Below are 16,298 nucleotides of genomic sequence, written 5' to 3' on the forward strand. Positions count from 1 at the left end.
TGATGTGGGGCTCGATCCCATAATGCCAGGATCACGCCCTGAGCCGAAGGCAGACGCTTAACCGCTGTGCCACCCAGGCGCCCCCACAAAGTTTATTTTATGTCTTTTAATAGATAACAGAGAAAGAAATAGTGAGAGGACATTGTGAGGAAATATATTAATTTATTGATTTCATGCTTATTTCTAGCACAATGGATGAAAACAAATCTAAACTTGAATTCCAAATACAGGAATATCCAAATAGATGGTATTATATATATTTGCATTTAACCTGAAAGTATGAAAACAAAGAAAATGTGAACTGACTCTTCATACAACTTTTTAAATTCCTTTTTCTTTTTCTTTTTTTAAGATTTATTTATTGATTTTAGAGGTGGGGGAAAGGCAGGAGAGGAAGAGAGAAACTCAAACAGACTCTACACTGAACGTGGAGCCCAAAGCTGGGCTCAATTCCACAACCCTGAGATCATGACCTGAGCCAAAACCAAGAGTCAGATGCTTAACTGACTGCACCACTCAGGTGTCCCCCCCCCCCTTTTTTTTTTAATTCTTGAAAAAGTTGAGCCATATACATATATAAATAAGAAGAAAGTGAGATGAAGAATTTCAGGTCTGATTCCAGTATCCCCAGAACTTAAAATTGTGTTTCATTTTTTCTGGTACTTGAGCTTACATGGCTGTGAAGCACTGTTAAACCTTTGAGTTCCAGCAACTTATCTGTTTACATATAATTTTTCTTCTACTTGGCTGATACTGAATTAAGAGAAAAACATTATGTTTTCCTTCCAACACAGATTACTTCATTCTATTTATTTTATTTTAGTTATAACTTTGAATATCATTATCTTCTCTGATGAGAGAATATCAATTTATTTCATTTAAAGCTACAGATCTATACCCACAAGATATTATTCATTCTTTAGTGGAGAAAGAACAGTAGGTGTTAATGATAAGTAGAGGAAGCTGACTGTATTTTAAACGTCTGAAGTATCAACAAAATGCCAATAAATGTAAATATAATAAGGCAGTATATAACAAAATGTAAAAAGATTTTTTTTTAATTTTTGCTACTTCATTGCTTGAACTCAGTTACTTAGTTAGCAAATTGTTATATTATTGTCATTCCCCAAGTGTATTGTAATTAAACTTAACTGATGGTTAGTCCTGGGTTTTATGGAATTTCACATACCCATTGTACACATCAGTGCCTGGCAGGTAACAATTATTTTGTAAATGTTTATGTAATGAATTCTGTATTTGTTTCTAGGGCTTCCATAACAAATTACCACAAACTTGGTGACTTAAAATGACAAAAATATATTCTATCCCAATTCTGGCAGCTAGAATTCTGAAATCAAGATATAACAGGGTTGATTCCTTATGGAGGCTCTGAGAATCAGTTCTATGCCTTAAGTCTGGCTGTACTGGCTTCCTGGCAATTGTTGCCTTTCCTTGTAGAAACATCCCTCTGGTGGTAAACATTTACTCTGGTCTCTGCCCCCATCTTCACATCATCTTCTCCCCTGTGTTTCTCTGTATGTCCTGTTCTACCTTCTATAAGGACACTCATTGGATTCAGGGCCCATTCTAATCCATTATGATCTCACCTTGAGCTTTACATTAATCACATCTGCAAAGATGCTATTTTCAAGTAAGATCACATTCTGAGTTTCTGGGTGGGCATCAGTTTTTAAAGACTACCTACCATTCCATCTACTACAAATTTAACAATGAATTATTTCAGCTAAGGCATCTCTAACTTGCAGGGATTTTTTTCATAACTCTTTTCTGAGAAAGGAAACTAATTTAAAGTATCACAATCTAGAAAACTTAAAATATATAAAGTATAAATTACACTGAATAAGATAACAAAGAACTTTCTGATGTCTCAAGCAAGAGAAATTGCAGAGAGTGTGAAACATGTCAACTGACATCTATTGAGGATATAAAAATGGAACAAGGAATGAGGTCTAGTAGTAAGAAAATTCTTTTTTTTTTTTTTAAGATTTTATTTATTTATGTGACAGAGAGACAGCCAGCGAGAGAGGGAACACAGCAGGGGGAGTGGGAGAGGAAGAAGCAGGCTCCCAGAGGAGGAGCCCAATGTGAGACTCGATCCGGGAACGCCGGGATCACGCCCTGAGCCAAAGGCAGATGCTTAACGACTGCGCTACCCAGGTGCCCCAAGAAAATTCTTTAAAGATGTTTGTCTTTTATCTAAAGGTTGAAGATGAAGATGAGAATGTTCTAGTAGAAGACACCCAGGAAAAGGGAACCCATCAATAGATTCAATCTATTAAATAATAATGATATTATGTTTCAGAGAATATATAAAATAGATATCTTTAGAAATTATATATAACAGATATATTTAGAGATAATATATTAGATATATTTAGAGATTATATATAATAAATATATATATATATTACACAAGTACACATACATAACCTATTATGTTTCTCTGGACAATCTTGACTGATACAAATATTGAATGAGAATTAGAGAGATGTTTATAATGTTTTTAGAATTGAGAGATATTTGATATAAACTGTTAAAAATAATTTTGTAGTGAATACTTGAAAACAAAATGCAAATTTCCATTAATACATCCCTATGAAATCTAATGTGTAATCATAAAATAACAACGGGGTGCCTGGGTGGCTCAGTAGGTTAAGCTTCTGACTCTTGAATTCAGCTCAGGTCATGATCTCAGGGTCTTGAGATCAGTGGCATCTGTCCTCAGGCTCCCTGCTAAGCAGGGAGTCTGCTGGAAATTCTCTCTCTCCTTCTCCTTCTACCCCTCTCCCTACTTGCATGTGCTCTATTTCACCATCGCTCCCTCTCTCTCTCTCTCAAATAAATAAATTTTTAAAATAATAGTAATAATAATAAAAAGTAACTACTAGGAGCTTTTTATAGGTTTACTATTGTTCTAAGTGTTCTATATAATTAAAACACTTAAATCTCATAACACTTCTAAGAAGTAGGTACTATTATCACATATTCCTATCTTACAGATGAAGAAACTGAGGCAGAGTAGTTGCATAACTTATAAAGCCAAAGTTTTATAGCTAGGAATTAACAGAGCCAGGCTCTGAACCCAAAACCATCTCATGATCTACTGATGGTGAGCTAGAGGTCCAGGAAAATCAGTGGTGTAGTTCTAATCCAAACCCAAAGGCATGGAAACCAGGGGAGCCAAACGTCCCACTCAGAGTCTGGAGGCCCGAGAACCAGATGTGCTAATATTCGAAGGCAGGATACATAGATGTTTCCAGTTCAAACAGAAAATCTGGCCTTCCTCAGCCTTTCTGTTCTATTCAGGGCCTTAATGGACTGAATGATGCCCACCACATTTGTGAGGCAATCTTTATTCAGTCTGCAAATTCAAATATTAACCTCTTCCAGGAACATGCTAACAGAAACACCCATAAATAATGTTTTAGCAGCTATGTGGATATCCCTTAGCCTAGTTAAGTTGACACATAAAATTAACCATCACAAAAGGGGTCCCATATAACTAGAAAGAGTGAAGAGGTTTTATAAAAGTATTATAGAAAACAGGACCTTTACACATGGTTCTGGTGTTAACTGAAGTTTTAGAAGGAAGGACTGAAGGCAGACACTCATAGGAAAAGAGAATTATAAAAAGGATCTGAAGCAGTTGTCACTAATTTAATCTCGATTCCACTACTACTACAGTTTTTACAGTAGATTAAACTCTACCAGTTTCAATGTTTTTCTCACAAGAGACATGGATTTTGAGTACTTTTAAATCTTTTCGAGCGAAATTATATTAGAAATTACATAAATGCAACATTATGATGCAGTGAAGTTGGCTGGAGACACTCTCAAAATTAGAAAAATTTGGCTCCTATTGCAAAAGACTAGATAACTAAAAGATGGTACTGAACATGTAGAAGCTTGTGGGACATTCATCCATCACAATCTCTCATCTAGATTAGTCCTAAAGGAAAATTTCTGGTGGCCATAAAGGAAACTGTGGGTAGTAGATTCATCAGTATCGTAAGTTTCATGGCTGACTTTTAAAAATTGCTCTCCTAGAAACTCAGGAAAAAGAAGTTAATTGGCATGTATTTGTTGAATGCATAAATAAATTGCAAACTGCAACTGAAATTCCAGTGCCTCGTGGTAAAGGAAAATCATATGTGCTGGAATCACATCAATGCGGTGAAGATGGCTGTTATTACAAGTGTAGTAAAACACAAGGGCCTTAGTGCACTGTGCCAGGTGACCTTAAGGTGAGACCAGATAGTACTGACAACACTATGCCTACCCTGTCTTTCAAATTTATTACCTTAATTTGGGCTTAATGAGGAGTGAAGGAGTCTAGAAGGGAGACCTTGTTGACAGGTCACATGGGAAACAATATTGCATAGTAGTTAGTAGTGCAGGATTTAGAGTTAAACTTGGTTAAATTTGACTCTTAGCTCTAACTCTTAGTAGAAGGTAGTCTAGACAAGCCTCTTCCATAATGTGTGGATAACAATGCCTCTCTCCAGAGGCATTCTACCTAGATTCTACCTACCAAGGATTCTATGGTAGAATGTGCTTTGAAGGTTTATGGCTTAAAACCCAACAGCTGTGCATTCTTCTTTCTGCAAAGCTCATAGTTGAAGCTGGGTTTGAACAATTCAATACTTCATGTTAAAATAAATTCCAAAGGGCACTGGTGTGAACTGGGCATAGTTCAATTCCTCATCACTATTCCCTACAAAAATATGACATCTCTAATATAAAGTGCACGGACATTTTTTATTTACGTTATTTTTGAAATTGTAATCATTACTAAAGTAAAAGAACTAGAACAGAGAAAAAAGGCCTACCTTTGATAGTTTGCATGATGATTTATTTTACATTTTGCAGCACATACTTTCCTTACTTCAGATGGCATCAACATTGGAAGAAATGAGCTTTTAAAAAAGTTACAGCACATGAAAGACAAAAGGAAAGGCCATTTCATCCTGGATAGAAAAGAAATGCTTGAAATTCAAAAAAACCTCATGAGGAGACCTACCAGTGGAGAGGTTAAAAAAAATGTAAATAAAACCTGGTATTCTCAGAGTTATATTTGCATGAGAACTGAGACAAGATTGCTCAGCTAAAAGAGTAAGTGAAGACACATGAAAAAATGCTCCACTTCACTAGTCATCAGGGAAATACAAACCAAAACCACTATGAGATACCACCTTACACCAGTTAGAAAGTATAAAATTAACAAGGCAGGGAACAACAAATGTTGGAGAGGATGTGGAGAAAGGGGATCCCTCTTACACTGTTGGTGGGAATGCAAGTTGGTACAGCCGCTCTGGAAAACAGTACAGAGGTTCCTCAAGAAGTTAAAAATAGAGCTACCCTATGACCCAGCAATTGCACTACTGGGTATTTACCCCAAGGATACAGACGTAGTGAAGAGAAGGGCCATATGCACCCCAATGTTCATAGCAGCAATGTTCACGATAGCCAAACTGTGGAAGGAGCTGAGATGCCCTTCAACAGATGAATGGATAAAGAAGATGTGGTTCATATATACAATGGAATATGACTCAGCCATCAGAAAGTATGAATAGCCACCATTTATATCAACACGGACAGGTCTGGAGAGGATTATGCTAACTGAAATAAGTGAAGCAGAGAAGGACAATTATATGATTTCATTCATATGTGGAACATAAGGAATAGAATGGGGGACCGTAGGGGAAGGGAGGGAAAACAGAATGGGAAGAAATCAGAGAGGGAGACAATCATGAGACACTCTTAACTCTGGGAACCAAACTGAGGGTTGTGGAAAGGGAGGTGGGTGGGGGATCAGGTAACTGGGTGGGATGGGCATTAAGGAGGGCACATGATGTGGTGAGCACTGGGAGTTATATGCAACTAATGAATCATTGAACACTACACCAAAAACTAATGATGTACTATATGTTGGCTAGTTGAATTTAAATAAATAAAAACATAATAAAATAAAAATAAATAAATTTTTTTATAAAAGTGAACGTGAAACCTGAAAGATGCACAGGTTAATGGTAGAGAAATTCCAACACTGCAACACCAGATGGAACATTTTTCTAATGCAGATAATATACACTATGATTAGAAATCAGAGAAATATGAATTAGTGATAGAGATACTTAGACAAAGATGATTTTTAGTAGGATGGGCTGACTGAAAGGTCACTGTGACAATGAAGAAATAAAAGAAAATATCAATATTCCATGTATAAGTTAAAATTGGTCACGAATTCCAAACAATGCAGAGCAGATTTCATTCACTAGAATAACTTCCTTGGAATTTTAAAGATAGAGGTTGTCCTTAAAATATACGGCAGCTTTAATATTGAGATATAATATACTGGAGTCATCATAAGCAAACAGTAGGGGTAATTAAAGTATGTATTGAGATATATTAAAGATGAAGTTCTCATATATTAGGTCCTGAAAAAATTCTGACCCTTATCTTAATAAATCAATAAAATGGCATTAAAATCAGAGAAAGTTAATGAATATTATAAATGTTTTTGTTAACTGTACTCAATGTGCTAAGATGCAATTTTATCTACTATCCTAAATCTGGTCTATATAAACAGAAGGTAAGAAGTAACATATAAATTTGTGAAAATACATATGTATAATTGTATCAGGCATAAGGAAAACATTAAATTTCAATATATTGTTTAACAGTAATAGTAAATAAAGTATAATTCATTGTAATAAACTTGAAAGTTACATTGAAATCAATCTAATTCCGCCTTTTTTTTTTTTTTTTTTCAAAAGAACTGGCAAATTCAGAAGTGGAGAGAGCATGAATTAAGGAGACAGGCAGATACAGGATCAAATATGTTAATTATCAAATAAAGTAATATATAAAACAGAGTAAATATATCAGAATAAATATAGTATTTACTGTAGCATTTTCTACCTTTGTTGTGCAAAATATTTAGAGGGTTTCCTTTTTTTCTTTTAATAAGAGAATGGGTAGTATTATTCAATTACTAAGCATGAGAAATAAAGTGATATAAGTAATAGTCCTATTCCCACTTTCTAAAAGGGGAAATTTAGGGGCACCTGGGTGGCTCAGTCAGTTGAACATCCAACTCTTGGTTTTGGCTTGGCTCATGGTTTCAGGGTCACAAGGTCAAGCCCCAGGTCAGCTCCATGCTCAGTGCAGAGTGGGCTTGAGATTCTCTCTTTCCCTCCCCCTTTCCCTCCACTCCTCCCCTTACTTGCACTCACATGCATTTGCTCTCTCTCAAATAAATAAAATCTTAAAAAAAAAGTAAAAGGGAAAATGTAAATAAAAGAATAAGTATAATTTAGCATGTAGAAATATGTAGCTCTAGTTTACTTCCTTCCTTCTGCTCACCCCTCCCCCATACAAACTCTAGTAATCTAGACACTGTTGTCCCTAACTTCATCTACATGAAAATGTTTCCAAAAATGTATGCCTAGGGGGTAAATTGCTACACCAAAGAATTTGTGAATTTTTATTTTCCTGAATATTACCAAATTCTCATGAGAATATTTTACTAATTTACCGCATGTAACACCTTCCTCAATGTATATTAGCAAATTATTAAAATTATTCCTCTCACAGCATTTCTCAATTGAGGTTTCTTATTCGAATCACAGAACACAGAAAATGAAGTGAGTGACAATCTCCTCAATTCTCCCAAGGATGGAATATAATGAGTACCGTTCTAAATGAACTGGAGAGAAGTTAATTCATTACAAATGTTCAAGGCCTTAAGGGATTATATCTTAACACTCTCCTGAACTCTGATTGAAAAAGTTGTATCCTGAGTGGTAAATGATAAAATGATATCCTACTGAAGAACTAATTTGCATTTTGCTCATTAGAAATGAGTTCCACTCCCTCGATTCCTATATATGCTAAGTTTTCAATTAGGCCTAAACACTACCTACCTTAAGTACCAAATAATACTTCTTTCACCATCAATCCTACTCCAACCTAATCTTTTTTTTTTTTCATTATACTCCTCCATATAGATTCCCATATGCATCTTTATTTCAAATGTCTTTCAAAATGCATTTTCCTTAACTCTACTAAATCATTTTTTTCACATTTCAATACACCTGAATTAACAATGCCTCTTAAAATTAACTTGGAATATAGAAACTTTGTTTTCGAAGGATAGGTATAACTAAATAGATGTTATGTTTCGCTAATGAGAAAACTGAGGAAATATGGGACAAAAAAACACATGGATACTTAATTTTTATAAAATAATCATTTCAGTTAATCTAAATAAGTATACTTATATGGTTCATAATTAATTTAAATAAGTATACTTATATGATTGTTGGCGTATATATACACTATCCTTTCAATCATCTCTATATAAAGAGAGAGATTTGTAGTTTAAAGCAAAAAGAGTATACAGTTATTGAATCTTGGAATAAGCATGTCTTTGTAATTCCACTTGCAGACTTTTGTATTTGAAGAAATAGACATGATTTTAAGAATTCCTTATGCCAAAAAATCATTAACAAAATTAATAAAATATAGTATGAGAAATACTTTCATACTACAGGATAAATGAAGTGTGAATTCCCTTAATAGTTCTTGTATTCTTAAAAAACAAGTAGGAAAAGGCCTATATGAGGACAAAGGTAGAGAGCAGCCATCTGTAAGCTGGGACAATAGATAGCTCCCACCAGAATTCAAACTTGTTGGCGCCTTTGTTATGAAATTCTAGACTCCAGGACCATGAAAAAATCTATGTCTGTTGTTTAAGCCCCCGTCTGTGGTATTTTGTTTTGGCAGCTTGAGCGAACAATTTTACAGACACTTAAAAGTATTGGATAAATCACATCACCTTCATTCCTGGTTTTTTTTTTTTTCCAAGCACTGAATTGAGAATAATGGGATATTTACTAACCCTAAGTAATAGTAACCAATAGTGTAAAGATCAATATGCGAGGGTGCCTGGGTAGCTCAGTCGGGTAAGTATCCGACTCTTGATTTCAGCTCAGGCCATGATCTCATCGTCCTGGGATTGAGCCCAGAGTTGGGCTCTGTGCTCAGAGGGGAGTCTGTTTGGGATTCTCTGTCCCACTCCCTCTACCCCTCCCCCACCTCTCTCTCTTAATTAAATAAATCTTTAAAAAGAAATATAGATCAACATGAGGATGGCTGCTAAAATCATACTATCATTGTTCTGAAAGTTATGTTAAAAACAGTTTAAAAAAGTCAAGAAAAACAAAAAAATGTATTCTTCAGGTGAAGACCAATAATATCTTACATAAAATTTTCACTTTAAAAAGAGGAACTATCTATAGCAAAACTAATGAACTAGTTTAGTAATGCTATTAGTTAAAAATTATATGTTGAGGGGCGCCTGGGTGGCACAGCGGTAAGCGTCTGCCTTCGGCTCAGGGCGTGATCCCGGCGTTATGGGATCGAGCCCCACATCAGGCTCCTCTGTTATGAGCCTGCTTCTTCCTCTCCCACTTCCCCTGCTTGTGTTCCCTCTCTCGCTGGCTCTCTCTATCTCTGTCAAATATATAAATAAAATCTTTTAAAAAAAAATTATATGTTGAGAAACATACTGTTTTCTAAGCAAATAATAGAAATGTAAAGGAAAATGTTCAGACAAACATTTTAAAATAATTCAAAATAAAATTAAACCTACAGGGAATTTAGGAGGAAACCTCAAATTTTTAACAAAGTACCTCACAAAACTTTGAATAAATGAAGAAAGCACAAAGGTCTCCTCTGGTTTAAAAGGTTCTTCTTAATTGCTCTACTTAAATTGTGTGCATGTGTGTGTGCATGTGTAAATAACTCAAACACTTCATTAAACTACTAACAGTATTTTATACTCCTTGAAGATATTTTGGGCAATTTAAAAATTGTATTTTGTTCTTTTCCAAACTTATAACATTCAAAATGAATTAATGCTTAAAAGTACAATGTTGACTTAAAATCATCACCAACCTGTAAAAATGTGCAAAACACACAGCTGCTCTACAAAGTATCAAGCTTGCATTGCATATTTTCCAGTGATTCTGAACAACTTACTCAAGAAAACATTGCTTTTTCCTGCTTTGAGTATACACTTTCTCAAGGCAAAGAACATATTTTAAAATGATTATATGTATGGTATGCAATACAATATGTTGTATATATATTAACATACAGTTGGTTATAGATTGATTTAGCTTGACAATTGGTAATTTAATGGATCAGTTTTCAGAGAGCTCAAACACTCCTTTAGCAATTTAGTAGCATCCAGAGAATGGATGCTTTTTTTTTTCCCCACCCTTTTTTCTAATGCAACTTCTGCCTCACTTTTTAACTCAGCCCATATATTTTTATGCCAGTTTCTGATATGAGTGACCATATGGCATCTCCTGAATTGAAACAATTTATGAAGTTATAACACTAATATTTTAAAAGGTCGTCTTTTAAAAATATGAATTAACTTCACCATTTCCTGCAATTATACTTTTACTTATAGTATATTAAAAAATATCCTTTGAGATGTAGCAATTTCAATACCATGATGGTCATATTTTAATAAAAGTAAAACAAAAGGATTGGACACATATTGTTAATAAATCAGTCAAAAATGTCTAATAGCAATTTGACTGTATTATTTATGTTAAATTTATGTTAGTCAATGACCTTACAATGTGAGTCTGGTATTGTCCTTACACAATATACATCATAATTCTCTAGTAAAATATTTACATAATATTTCAAATATCACGTTGTTCTGGGTAAGGTAATTCTTTTTTGTTTGAATCCTTCCTCAGTGACAATACATTTTCTCTCCAACTCTCTCTTTCTCCCTCTTCCTCCTCCTATACGTACATATATAAGCTATCCCCATTTACACAAATTTCCTTGAGGTCAAAGATTACTCCATTTTCTAACTCCAGTTCACAGTACAATGTGCCAGGTTAATATAAAGTAATCAGTAAGTATTTGTTGAATTCAACTGTACTCCATTGAGAATTGATGTTGTGGTATAGGTATTTAGAGTTTGAGATTAAGCTTAATTCATCAAATCGGAAAGGCTGATGAGAGATAAATGGTATACATTTCTTCTGGCTCAATTCTTGCAACTCACATTTGCCTTAGAAAAGGGACAGGAATTATGAATAAAAACCGTAAGAATGCATGATAAGTTCATTTTGCCATACTCTCTAAATTCAATTCAACAAAAGTAGAATACAGTGGAATTACAGCGGAATACAGTGGAAAGTGGAATATTCTATTCCACCTTGCAATGATTTTAACAACTTGATATGTAGCTACTCAGTAAATGCTGTTGAAGGGATAATATATTAAAAAACAATAACAACAGGGGCGCCTGGGTGGCACAGCGGTTAAGCGTCTGCCTTCCGCTCAGGGCGTGATCCTGGCGTTATGGGATCAAGCCCCACATCAGGCTCCTCTGTTATGAGCCTGCTTCTTCCTCTCCCACTTCCCCTGCTTGTGTTCCCTCTCTCGCTGGCTGTCTCTCTCTCTGTCGAATAAATAAATAAAATCTTAAAAAAAAAATAACAACAACAACAACAACAACTTCTGAGAATGTAGGTTTGGATTACTGAATAATGGGGTTTGCCTAAGGAAAAGGAGCAATGCCACTGTTAAATGAAGCATCCTAGGAGGTAAGGCTTATGAGGATAAAAATACATTATATTTGAAGTATAGAAATCAACAAATGACTGGCTAGTTATCTATAAAACGGCCAATCTCCATTTTACAATAATAGTATATTTCTTATAGTCTTACCAATGTAATTGTATCTTTCTAGTAATCAAAATTTATTATGGTATATTTTATAGACACATAGTATACATTTTATTTTTAAAATTCTATGCTTTTATTATTTTTTTATTTAAATTCAATTAGCTAGAATACAGTACATCATTAGCTTAAGATGTAGCATTAAATAATTCATCAGTTGCATATAACACCCAGTATGCTATACATTTTTAAATCTTCTTGTGAATTTTCATATTTTGATTTACAATTCTCAATAGATTTTATATCAAAGGGAAGTGCAATATGTATTCTTTTTTATTGTGGAAAAACCCATAACAAAATTTACCACTTACATCATTTTAAATGCACAGTACAACAGTGCTAACTATACACAGATTGTTGTGCAACATATCTGTAACATGTTTTCATACTGCAAAACAGAAACTCTACCCATTGAACAGTAACTTCTCTTTTACCCCTCTTTCCAGCGCTGGCAAACACCATTCTACTTTCTAAGAGTTTGACTACTTTAGAGACCTCAGGAAATCATGCCATATATAGATATAGATATAGATATAGATATAGATATAGATATAGATATAGATATAGATATCCTATCCAAATTATATATATATATATATATATTTTATTTTACTGTCTTATTTCACTTAGCATAATGACCTCCAGATTCATCCACATTGTAGCATATGATAGTATGCTTTTTTAAAGCTGAATAATATTCCATCATAAGTATACACCATATTTTCTGTATACATTCGTCAATTGATGGGCATTTAGGTTACTTTCACATCTTGGCTATTGTGAATAATGTTGCAAGGAATATCACAGCAGATATTAGAAATAGTGATTTCTTAGAAATCACTAGAAATTTCTAGAAATAGTGATCACTAGAAATCACTTAAAAATTTCTTAGAAATAGTGATTTCATTTCCTTCGATTATATACCCAGATATATACACAGTTTTTCTTTTTTTTTTTTTTTTTAATTTTATTTATTTATTTGAGAGACAGCGAGCGAGCAAGAGAGCACAAGCAGGGGGAATGGCAGAGAGAGAAGCAGGCTCCCTGCCAAGCAGGGAGCCCGACATGGGGGTCGATCTCCAGACCCTAGGATCATGACCTGAGCCGAAGGCAGATGCTTAACCAACTGAGCCACCCAGGCGCCCCTACAGTTTTTAATAGAGGATGCACCATTTTACATTCCCATCAATGGTGAATAAGGATTCCAATTTCTCAGCATCCTCTCCAACACTTATTTTCTGTTTTTTTTTATATTTTTTATTATGTTATGTTAGTCACCATACAGTACATCATTAGTTTTTGATGTAGTGTTTCATGATTCATTGTTATGATAGTGAGCAGCCTAATAGGTGTGAGGAGATATCGCACTGTGGTTTTGATTTGCATTTCCCTGATGATTAGTGATATGGAACATATTTTCATATGTTTTCTAACCATTTGTATATCTTCATTGGGAAAATGTCTACTCAAATCCTTCAGTCATTTTTTTTAAGTCAGTCATTTAGTTTTTTTGGTTGCTGTTATTGGGTTGTAAGAATTTTCTATATTTTGGATCTTTACCCTTTATTTATGGTTTTCAAATGTCTAATCCCCTTGCATAGGTTGCATTTTTTCTCTGTTGATCATTTCCTTTGCCATGCAGAAATTTTAGTTTTATATAGTCCCATTTGTTTATTTTTGCTTTTGTTGACTGTGATTTTGGTGTCATATATTCAAAAATCATTGCTAAATCCAATGTCATGAAACTTTCCCCTGTATTTTCTCTTTGAAGTTTTTTTTTTTTTTTTTTTTAAGATTTTATTTATTTATTTGAAGGGAGACAGCCAGAGAGAGAGGGATCACAAGCAGGGGAAGTGAGAGAGGAAGAAGCAGGCTCCCAGCAGAGGAGTCTGATGTGGGGCTCGATCCCATAACGCCAGGATCACGCCCTGAGCTGAAGGCAGATGCTTAATGACTGAGCCACCCGGGCACCCCTTCTCTTTGGAGTTTTATACTTTAGCTGTTTTAGCCTTTACGTGACTACAAAATTTAGATCTTTAAGAATAAACTGTGATCCACTGAAAGGGGTTATTTTAAGTTATTAACTTTTTTATCTAAGTAATACTTAGAAACTCCCATCACTTTTTCTTAACCATTAGCCATGAAAGTCCCCCCCCCCCCACCCTTTGGCTTTAAAGTCTCAAGAGTACAGACTTTGCCTCTGCCTTAGGAATGGCTGATAAAGACAGGCTCATCTACTGTGATGCTCTGAAGACATACATGTTCTATTCTTCTAATGACCAAAGTGATTCAATTATCTTGCTTATAGTAAAAATGATTGACATTGAAAATTATAGCTTTTACTCTTAGGATAAGTAAATATTTGAGATCCTTCTCTCTTCTCTCTCTCCCTGATAGATAGATAGATAGATAGACAGACAGACAGACAGTGTATTAAAATGTAGGCATACAAACTCTAAATGCATGTGTGTGTGTGTGTGTGTGTGTGTGTGTGTGTGTGTGTGTGTGTGTGTATGCTTATAGAGTAATACAAATGCATAATTTCTTAGGACAAAAATTAGGATATGAAACACATACCAAGCAGCCACCTCATGTTTTCCATCCTTCTCTTTTGTAACTTATAAGTGATTTCTGGGGAAACTGAATGGCATAGGACTTGTGTACTATGACTTTTTAAACCACCTCTTTTTGCAGGTAACTCAGGGATTGCAGCAAAGACTGCTTCAGGTTTTCTAGCAATTTCTGTTTCATGTTTATGCAGTAATAGGAACTCATCTGTTTTGAAGATACTGATTCCATTTAGACAAACCTAAACTCAGAAATAAATCATTCTTACACAAAGCTAACCGGTTATATACAAGCTGAAGGAGATGTAATCAACAAATCCACTGAACTAATGGGAAATTTATGTCTGACACAAAGCAAGCAGAGATGAACATGTTATTGTAGGGCTGAGTCATTATTGAACTATTAAAGCCTTTTATGAGTATGGTTACCAAGAAAACACTGTTTTCCTACTTCTCAAAAGATACACACATCCTCAGTCAGCAGTTCATCATTCAACAATCATCCTGGACCATGGTTCATAAATCTTTTTTTGATTATTAAATCAAAACCAAGGCATCAATACTATCCCATACCACACCAGTGACATATCCCATAACACACCAGTGACATTTTCCCTCTTTTAATTCATTTTAGGGAGAAACAAAATATTTCCTAGATAACTAAGCTCTTTATGTTATGACTATGGTTTCCTAGTTTCTTCAGGTACAAAGTCTATATTCTATACTTTACCTATCAGCATTCTTCTTAAACTCTTCAATGCCTCATTTCAGTTAGACAAACAATAACTTCCTATCCTCCAATGGAAAACACTTTCCTCTGATGAATTCATTTTGTTTAGCTAAATCCAAAGTAGTAAACATTTGTCTCTTTTCACCTGTTTGCTAGAGCAACTCAGAGAATGAGGTATGTTATGGTAACCAGTCAGGACTCATTCTCTGAAAAGGGCCAAATTGTTCTGGTAGTTTTGAGGATGACATGCAAGAACTCTGACAAGACCTTTCATTCATTTTGTCACTTTTGCTAATAACACTTTGTTGACTACTTATATCTAAATTGTGCCTACCTTGCTCCATTATCAAGAGATAATATCTCCAAAAGAACTGTTCTAGGTATCTGGAATGCCTGCAATAAAGGGAGAATGACATCTCCTTCCCCAAATGGAAAATTTTAAATTACTGGATGTACTGGAAATATCCTAAAAACTGGAAGCAGGAGATTTGAAATAGTTTGTTTGAAGAAAATGATGAGTAAAACAAAGCTGCACCTTATCTGTTCAGATTATTCAACAGACTTTTTACACTAGTATTACAATATCTTGTCATTGTTCATTTTCTTATATATCACCCCCAAAACCACTAGACTGTAAGAAATGGAGGACAGGGATAGTATCTCATCCTCTCTCAAATCTGCAGACATTGGTAAGACACTAATAGCTAAACCGTGGGCATTAAATAATAGTGTAATACATCCATATTGGTGTGATAAATGAATTTTCCTTTTCTTCCTCTTTTCATATCATACTTACGGTTCTGTCAAGTATTCTTCCATTCTAGGAATGATTCACTCTCTATTTAAGCATTAGAAGTTAAAGTACAGATAAGCAATTTTAGCTATTATCTCAGGTGGTCTTCTTGGACAAGCAGGGGAATGATTTTTTTTCCCTTGTGTTCTTTGGTGTAAGTGCATGCATGTGTGTGTTGTTGTTTGTTTGTTTGTTTGTTGTAAGAAGGCTTAACATCAGACCTATCTTCCTAATATATTTTGAAGTTCACAATAGGGTGCTGTCAACTCTAGGTACTATGCTGTACAGCAGATCTCTATAACTTACTCATTTTGTATAATAGAACCTTTATATCCATTGAAAAAATAATTCTTATGAACCATATTTAACATTTTACTTCCAAACTGCCCCCAAAAATAATCCTTGA

The 16,298-nt window shown here is 34.5% G+C and overlaps 1 protein-coding gene across 1 annotated transcript in view; it reads left to right on the top strand.

Annotated features, from left to right (window-relative positions):
• The first annotated feature begins 4,200 nt into the window (after window positions 1–4,200).
• CYLC2 (cylicin 2) overlaps window positions 4,201–16,298 on the top strand; it is a 41,949-nt gene continuing 29,851 nt past the window's right edge. The window contains exon 1 of the mRNA XM_048223445.1: window positions 4,201–4,265. Within this exon, the coding sequence (XP_048079402.1) occupies window positions 4,201–4,265 (65 nt within the window). The remainder of the gene's footprint in view (window positions 4,266–16,298) is intronic.

The sequence above is a fragment of the Ursus arctos genome, unplaced genomic scaffold (genome assembly GCF_023065955.2).
Source record: "Ursus arctos isolate Adak ecotype North America unplaced genomic scaffold, UrsArc2.0 scaffold_18, whole genome shotgun sequence".
NCBI classification, from domain to species: Eukaryota; Metazoa; Chordata; class Mammalia; order Carnivora; family Ursidae; genus Ursus; species Ursus arctos.